General features: G+C 53.0%; 1 protein-coding gene across 1 annotated transcript; it reads right to left on the bottom strand.

Annotated features, from left to right (window-relative positions):
* Window positions 1–698: 698 nt before the first annotated feature.
* On the bottom strand, window positions 699–8,425 carry TFAP2C (transcription factor AP-2 gamma). The gene is made up of 7 exons (XM_035025669.1): window positions 8,378–8,425; window positions 6,266–6,751; window positions 6,094–6,145; window positions 4,664–4,880; window positions 4,002–4,120; window positions 1,983–2,127; window positions 699–984 (listed from the first exon to the last, which is right to left on the bottom strand). The coding sequence occupies exons 1-7, from the start codon at window positions 8,423–8,425 to the stop codon at window positions 699–701; spliced, it is 1,353 nt and encodes a 450-aa protein (XP_034881560.1).
* Between the last annotated feature and the right edge of the window lie 378 nt (window positions 8,426–8,803).

The raw sequence follows: 8,803 nt of genomic DNA, 5'->3' as shown, positions 1-8,803 counted from the left end.
ATTTGAAGAGTTAACTCTCTGAATTTAAAAAAAAAAAAAAGAAAAGACAAAAAGAAAACACAAGATCATCAGCAGGCTTCATTTCTACAAGTTTCGTAAAACCCAAAGGCCCCCTTTCAACGAGGGGTTTAAGAATGTCAAATACCACCTATTAAACTAGCTGCTAAGCAGAGAGAATCTTTGCTTCCTACGGTCTGTAGGATTTGATACCTGAAGAAGCCAGATAAATACTTTTAGATAAATATTGAGTGGACACAAAAAGCCAACCATTACCTTAACACTGCAAGTTACTGTCGATCTGAATCGCACCAATCTGACATTTCAACAGCTACCGGTGTGGGTTTTCTCGTGAGCCCCGGGAATTTATTTAAAAGGTTCTAAAACTTGTAGCACCACTTTCAGAGAAAAGAATGGGGTTCAAAAGAATAAAATGAGCTTAATGAACAAAGAACCAGCACTTGTCACCTTCCGATCCCTTGTCCAGAGTTAAGGAGACACACTTCAGCGCTAGAGAAAAGAACACTAAGGAATCCGGGAGGGCACGTCAAGATCCAGAAAATGAGTGGAGGCCTTTTTCATGGGAAGGTGGGTCACAAACCGTCCCCCGGCAAGAGGGGTCTCCCAGCCCGTCCAGGTCGAGAATGATCGTGGAGTCCTTTTCCTTCGAGACTCTTCAGCCCTTGGCTCACTCCCATCCTTCATTTTCTGTGCTTCTCCATTTTCTCCAGGGTTTTGCTAGAATCGGCTGGACTCTGGTCTCCGGGGTTCATATAGGATTTGTCTATGACTATCAGGGCCTCTTTGATGTAGTTCTGCAAGGCAGACGCAGCCGCACAGATGGCCTGGCTGCCGAACCCGTGGGTGATCAGGCTGAAATGAGACAAGCAGTTCTGTATGTTCGTCTCCAAGACCGGGGTGGGCCGGTTGTTGCCGTTGGGGGTTCGGTCTTGATTGAGGAGGTCTGTGAATTCTTTACACACCTGCCTGGGAGGACAGTCAACACACACCTGTGAGCTCCATCTAGCTCGCGACAGGGCAAGAGGACAAAGCCAAATCACCCCAGGGAGGCCACCCAGGAGGCCACCAGAGCTTTCAAAAAGAAATAGACTTTGCCACAAACAGTCAACTGCTTCACACTTAGCACCTATTACGCGCCAGGCCCTGAGCTCAACTCTTTGCAAGCACTCCCTTCTTTAATCCTCACGGGCAATTAGAAAAGATAACGGGATTAACCCCAGTCAAAGGGCCAAGGTCACCAGGACTAGTGCAGGAGGTGGGGTCAGGATTCCAGCCCAGGAGGGTACTTAACAATGGATAGACATTTATTTGGTACAGCTCGGTACCCAGACACCAATTTCTTCTTCAAGAACCCCAAGAATCCACATCTCCCCCAAAACTCACTGTTTATACAGGCTAGGTCACTCTGCTTCCTTTTGCCCCGTTTCCCGACTGGACGACTTCCGCCTCGGTTACCATAATTTTAAAAACTAATTTACTGTTGGCTTCCACGAGAAATCCTCCAGCTGCATTAAGCAGGGCTTGAGACACTTAGCTTGCCCACGTGTCTCCTACAAATCCAACCCAATCGTTACATTTAAAAAACCAAAAATGTCTTTTCAGGAGGCAGAAGGCACCCACAATCCTGACTGGATGTGACCAAAGTGTTTCCAACACATTTTTGTAAGATATGGAGACACAGTAATAAAAGGGTCGCTGAACTATTCTGAGCTGCCTGAGCACCTCCAAAAAACACTCACTACTGAGCAATACATTCATTTTACTTCTTCTTCTAAGTCCTACCCAAGAGTCCATCTATCTGCCTTGTCAAAGAACGTCCCCTGGCCAGCTCCTTTTGCTCCACACCTTTGTTTACCGAGCCTTTCTTTCTTGAGCACCTGGGACGGTTACTGGGCACCCCTCCACCCCCCAAGTTCAAGATCAGTAGTAACACCCAGCCACCAAATTCAAGTCTGAATACTCACTGGGCAGCCAGCAGCATGTTCTTCCTAGCTGTCATCTCATTCCGCCCTCCAAGATGAGGTCTCGTTAGATATTCCGCCACGGGTTTACTAGGAAATTCTGCTTCACAGACATAGGCAAAGTCCCGAGCCAAATGAACAGCCTCACCTAAAATAATCAGCAGTGACAAGAGACTTAGAAGGCCCGCAGTCACTTCCCGCAAACCTCCCTCTCCTCTTTTTCTAACCCTTTTTCTAGGCCCGCAGTCCCTTGGCACTTTAAAATGAAATCACCCACAAGGAAAACAATTCAGCGGGCAAGTGGCACTTCCTGGGTACTTTCGGTGGGCTCGCTCCCCTGGGACTAGAGCAGGAAAACACACGGCGTATGGAAAAACTGACTGACATTCTTCACTGCCCTGGAATAACGCGAACCCATCTTGGACCCCAACTTAAGATTCTCTGAGACACATCCATGCTTTCTCTCGATAAAAAAAGTTATCACTGTGGAGAAGTAGGGAAATTTAAAGATGAGCACGTTGCACAAAAGTCAACTGGTCACTTCTCTTTATGAAACCGTGACCAAGTCTTTGACGGAGAACCTTCTTTTTAAACCAGGGGTGCCCCATTACGGAAGGAGGCAGGGCTCAGGGATGTTTCTTTTCACAAAGAAAGGCAGGGCTGGGTTTCCACTGGAAATGTTAATGCGAAGAGCCCAACTACCAGCCTGGACTACCCACGCTCTTTTGTCCAAATCACTCGGGGATCAGAGGGAGAGAAAACCAACGGGACTCATTTCTGACCGGAGATACCCGGGCCTGGCTCCACGGTGTCAAGGCTGGCCAGAGCTTTCCAGAAACCCAGAGAGTGGCACCCCACCCCCACCCCGTCTCCTCCACTTGCCTCCCCAGACTTACTAAATCAGAATCTGAGAACCATTGTTCTGGCACAGACTTTCTTATTCAAGCACCTCAGCCTGGCCAGTAAGAAAACCTCGAGGAGCCACATTTATGCGCCACGCACGCAGAACCCACCATTCTCCGTGCAGGACAGCTGGGCTCCAACAGGCAGCTAACTAACAGGCAGCTCCTTTCTCCTTGCCCTGACCTCCAAAGACACTCGTAAAAAGGTAGAGCCGGGCTCTGCCAAGTCCCTTTCAGCGTACAGGAGCGCCATTAGGCCAGGGACAGAAAGTGTTCAAAAGACTGCCTGGCCACCAGGCGACCACCCCTCATTGGCTCCCCCAGCCCTGAGCGGAGCCCAGCGCCCTGCTGATTGGGCGAGGGGGCTGCTCTGGCCTTCAGGATCAGCCCCTCCGCGCTCCACTCCATTTTCCCGTACACAGCAACAATGAGCTGGTTTTTGAAAAAAAATTATTTCACTTTTCCCTTAACCGCCACCCCCCCCCCGCCCAGCCCCCACTTATTTTTAAAGGCTGTAATTGCATTCTTGGCTCCCTTCCAGATTGGGGGTACAGGCCCATTCAATACACTAAAATGTTACATCCTACGATTTTAGGACTGGGGAGAGGGGCCCCACTAATTTTTTTCTTCTTGCGGGAAATGAACAAAGGGCTTGTGAATTGGGTTAATCCCACCGTCTACAAGGGCTTTTCTCTTCACTGACCACAATCCTGATATTGCACAGCTACCCAAGCTGGAATCGGTGCTTCTTCCCACCCAATACCACAACCAGCTTTTTAAAAGTGTGCCAGGTGATCGATGCCATCTTCCAAAAACTGGTTCACTTGGAGGAAATGTCCCAACACCCTAACGGTGAGAGTTCTTAGGTCAGGGAAACCAATTTCTTTTACACAGTGATTTTTCTGGAGAACCCAGAACAGGATACTTAAGCAGTCAGGGATTTAAGTGTTAACACATTTGATAAAATTACTGTGATTCACTGCAATGAACTCATGACAACTCATCTTCATCTCTGTGACAGAGCCGTTTTTAGGCTTTCCTTCAGGGATTAAAGACACAGATGACAGACAACACAGCGCAAACTAAAAACACCATAAAACAAAAACAAAACTCCACTGACCTTCTACTAAGGACGTCAGGAGAGTGACGTGCGCAGCTTTCCGTCTCCCGGCTGGCAGATTCAACCCGATCTTGTCCAACTTCTCCCGCAAGGACCGGCCTCCATTTTTAGATTTGGCTCTAGGTACAAGAAAGTGAACTGTAGCTATTCTCAAAACACCACACTTTAAAATTCTAAATTCCTACACTGCTGCAATTAAAACGGAAATCTGTCAGAGTATCTACATTATGTGGATCATAATCAAGTGATACAGTGTAATTAATGCTCTTTCTTACCATCACCAACATTTTTTTTTCCAATCACAGAACATTGCAAATTGTGCTGGAGTGGATAAAATTACACGTATAAAAACTGTAGCAGCCCCCCAAGCCCTCTGGGGCAACAAAACCCATGGAGCATCCCCCCCCCCAACAGGATGCCACCACTTCATACATGGAATCAAATCCTAACCAAATGAGAATTTGTGAGTGCTGTTTTAGCACTTCCTTCTACATCTGGCACTTTCTAAAAGAGAAGGAATGTACTAAAACTCTAAGCCGATTAGAATTCAGTGTTAAGTATAAAAGTTACATAAATGTTAAAAATACCTCCTTGGTTCTTTTATGTTATTCACCTTCCAACCACCCAACCACCAACCACCGTGGCCGTGTGTCCCCATGTACCTTCTGAGAACACCTCCCAGTAATGAGGCATTTAAGCATTCAGGCGGGGACAATCGCCTCTGGACTTCAGCAACTGTCACTTTGTATTTAGAGGTGGAGCTGAGGAGGGACAATCTTCCAGGGACCGAGCAGAACACCTCGCTGGGATTCATCACAGCCCCCACCAGCTCCTTCTGACAAGGGAGACTCAGGGGGTTCTTGGTCATTGAAATAGGACCTGTGAATGAAGATCACAAGTGACAGTCCCGAGAGCTGCACTTAGGAAAAAGGGACCTTTTCAAACCACTCACCAAAGCCAAAAGAGCTCTGTAAGCAAACAACGCCGCATGTTAAGACTATGTAAATTGCAAGCAGATTTTTTTTTTAAGTCATATTCTTCAAAGATAATCGAATCTGAAATTCACAAGTTAACACCTTAACAAAGCTAATTAGTCACGACCCCGAGCATGGAGGGTTTTCATTTTCGAGCCACTGTTAAAATCTGTTTAATTAGAACATTTGTTTTCAAAAGACTACTTCAGTCCTAAATAAATGGCTACTTCTTTTTTTCTTCCTCACTCGACAAACAACCAAAATCACTGGACACATTTAGATCCTTTGCTGACAACTTTCAGTGTAACTGATCACGGTAAATTTAAAAATACAAACAAACCCGTTCTGTTACAAAAGTTTCCTGGGAAATCCAATTTATTTTCTGAGTTTTTCTTCAAAAACCATTTCCCAACTGATTTCGAGCAGTTTAACTTCCAGTAGCTGAGAGTAACTACCCTTCATCTAGGAGGACTACTCCATCTCCAAAACAGCCGGACTGGTAATCCTGTCAGTACACCGACTTAATTTCGTCAAGACACTCCCATAGTGATCCAATTTTCCAGTCCCCTCCCCCACCACCCTCCATAAACCCGAGCTCTGGCACATCATCCCACCCTGGTCCTTTTAAAGCTGTGTATTTGGTAGGCCGAACTGTTTCAAAACCTTTTCTTGCAGGTCAGGATTAAGGATCTTCAGCAGATGCACATTTGAAATGGAAAATAGAATCACATCCACTCATTCAACAATTATCACAGAATCGACCACCCAACTAAGGTGTGTGGTGTGTTTTCTTCCAAATTAAATCACAGCATTAACTCACTCTGGAAGACACACTGTAAAAACACCATCCAATTCAAGGGATCATATTCCCCAGGAGAACGCTATGGAGTAACAAATCCTGATTAATCTCTTAATCGAGGCAGCTCCTAAGAGTTTTACTACCATTCTTTCTCATTTAGTTTGGAAAGAGATCTCTTCTTACTCGGAAAAACCTACCTTCCCCCAGCCCCGGTCAGTCCCTTCCCCAGCACAAATGTCCCAAGCCAGCCACCAAATGCCCCCACCTTGCCAGGTCATGCGCAGTCGGGGGAGGAGAGAAGTTTGCTCTCACTACCTACCTTTGCGAATAACAGTCTGATCGTGCAGAAGCAGGTGCTGGTCCTCAACATTCTAGGGAAGAAACGACAAAGTTTCCCTTAAGTTCGGGGGAACGTGAGGCGGGTGGGGGTAGGAGAAGCTGGGGGGCGAACAGGTCTGGGCAGGAGGGGCAAGAGCTGAGGCGCCTCTCACCTGCACCTCCTCCATCTGGTGGGCCATGTCGTGGAGCCCCAGGTTCTCAGCCAGGCCCGCGGCATCCAGGGCGTGCGCGTGGGGCAAGAGCAGGTCCGAGCGGCGGTAGGCATCCCTGCGGGCGCTCATGGCACCACCCTCCAGCCCGGAGAGGTGGGGTAGCAGGCCGGCCGGGCGCCCGTGGTGCGAGGGCAGGCCAGCCCCCTCCTGGCTCTGGCGGCCCGGCCAGGCCTGCTGCTGGCTGCCGGTGGGCGCTGGCTGGTGCAAGGGGTTGATGGCAGCGGCGTAAGCTTCTCCCAGATGCGAGTAGGGGTCGGCCGACTGCGAGTAGGCCAGCTGCTGGTAGGGCGGTGGAAAGTAGGGTGGTGGCTGGTATTCGGCGACTCCAGTATGGGAGAGGGGCGGCGCGGGGCTGTAGAGGTGCTGCCCGGCGGAGGAGAGGTGGGGGAGGCGCGGGTTCCCATTGCTGCTCGCGTCGTGGCGATCCTGGGGAGAGAAGTAGAGAGAGACCCCGCTGGCACGAAACCCCGCTACTGCGAACTGGCCGCAGCCGCTACGCTGAGGGGCGAGCCCCCAGGGGACCCAACGCACCAGCCCGGACCCAACCCGCGGGGCCTGCCCTCCAGCCGGAGGGCACCCGGAGGCAAAGTGCCCCGGGGAATTCGTTGCAAAACCCGAGTCCACGGAGTAAAGAGAGACTTCGAAAAACCTGGAGGAACGCGGCCTCAAAGCCCGGCGGCGAAGGCCTGGGCCCCGCGACGCCCGAGGCGCCCTGAAGCGCCAAGTGCGAATCCCAGGCCTTGGGCCAGGAGAAGCCGAGATCCGGGCCCGGCGAGGAAGTCGGCGTGCGGCGAGCACGGTGCGCAGTACGCTCGCTCACTAGCCCGCACATGGCGGCGCCCGACCGAAGAACCGGGGGAAGCTGCGAGCGCGGATAAAGCGCACAAAGCGGGAAGTGCGCGTCTTCCCCGCCCCAGGGACCCTCCCCTTCCACGCCCTCAGGACAAAGACCTCCGGGTGAATGACGCTCCCTAGCAGGCCAGCCACCCAGCGCCGCCCGAGGAGCTCGGGAAGGAACGCACCGCGGCGGGGGCTGCCCTGCCTGCTAGCAGCGTCCCGACCAAGAGGGAATAGCAAGTGAGGCCGCCCTGCCCGGCCACGGTCAGTGTCCCCACAAATCGGGGCACAGGGGGAGAATTAAGGACCCCGAATATTGGGCAACCTTGCCTGCGCACGTCCCTCGCCCCAAGGCTATCCTACTGAGTTCTTAAAGGACTTGTCCCCCTGGGTTCGAGGGGTCACAGGGGGAGCGGGGAGCCGGGAGAAACATGGCACTGTCGCCCCCTAGTGGAAGTGCCCGGGCCTGCCGACAGGGGCAGCCCCTTGAGGTCCCGCGGGCGCGCAGCCCTCCCGCGGCCCCCCAGGCCCGGCTCCGCTCCGCCAGCGCCATGGCGCACACCGCCCGCCGCCCGCGTCTTCCTCTTCCCGCTCGCCGCCTCCCTCCCTCCCACTCTCCGAAACTCTAGCTCAACCTGTCCGACTGGCTGGAGCACTCCCGAGCGCTTACGGCCCCATCTGGCCTCAGGGCCCCCCCACCAGCACTCCCCAGCCCCCACTTCTCTTAAAAGCCAAACTTCTGTTGTTTTCTTGTTTCCCCGAGGAGTTAGCGGGGCAGGTGACAAGCCCGCCTCGGAGGAGACTCTGCAAAGGTGTCGCCGGCAGGTCGCCTCGTCTGACCCTTTGGACGGAGATACGCTGCGTAAAAGCCACGTCTAAGGGTTGTAGACGAGACGCTCTTCCGAGAAAAAGGGAAGAAGGGCTGGTTTGCTTCGCGAGAGACCGACCGGTAAGCTCTGCGGGTGGGATCTGCCATTCTCTCTCCAGGCCCTGTTCCCGAGGGTGGATGTTTAGGAGAAGGCCCGATTCAGAAGAGAGCCCCGGAGAAACGGACTAGGGGGCGTCCGGAAAAGTGGACCCCGGCCCATCGAGGGGCAGAGGCTGGTGCCTGCTCGCTGCTCCCGCGCGCGCCCTCGACCCGACCTGGGTCCAGCGGCCCCCGCCTCCCGGGCTGTCCTCGGGCGGGGCCAGACTGCGCCCCTGCGCCCAGCTCACCTCGCAGTCCTCTTCATACTTGACATTATCGGTTATTTTCCACAACATGGCGTCCGGCGTCCCCCAAAACAGGCGCCAGTTAAATCCAGGCTCCCCCCACCCCCCGAGCGGTAAATCCAAAATGGGGGTCACGGTGGCTAGGCGTCTGCCGCCGCCCCCGCCACGAGAGGGCCTCGCTGTCCCGGTCACTGGACGCGCATCGGCGGCTCTGCGAGCGTAGATGCTGCCGCCGCGCGTGTACAAGCCGCTGCCGGGGACCCGGGAAGCCGCGCCCGCACTGTGTGTCCCGGCAATAGCCGGGGGACCCGGGCGCCTTAATGAGAAGGAAATTATCATAACTCCTCCCCGGGGGCCGGCACCGAGGCCCAGGCGCCGGGCGGGGCAGCCCCCAGCCAGTCCCAGCCTAGCTCCGCCCTGCACCCCGGC

The sequence above is a fragment of the Mirounga leonina genome, unplaced genomic scaffold, assembly GCF_011800145.1.
Source record: "Mirounga leonina isolate KUSES-001 unplaced genomic scaffold, KU_Mleo_1.0 Mir_195, whole genome shotgun sequence".
Lineage (NCBI taxonomy): Eukaryota > Metazoa > Chordata > Mammalia > Carnivora > Phocidae > Mirounga > Mirounga leonina.
Note: the sequence above shows the minus strand (reverse complement) of the source record. Positions and strands in the feature narration are given on the sequence as shown.

Coding starts and splice junctions, on each gene's coding strand:
- TFAP2C (XM_035025669.1), bottom strand. CDS start 8,425: ATGTTGTGGAAAATAACCGATAATGTCAAGTATGAAGAGGACTGCGAG. Junction 2,128..4,001: donor CCTGACGTCCTTAGTAGAAG/GTCAGTGGAGTT, acceptor TGATTATTTTAG/GTGAGGCTGTTCATTTGGCT. Junction 985..1,982: donor AACATGCTGCTGGCTGCCCA/GTGAGTATTCAG, acceptor CTGTCCTCCCAG/GCAGGTGTGTAAAGAATTCA.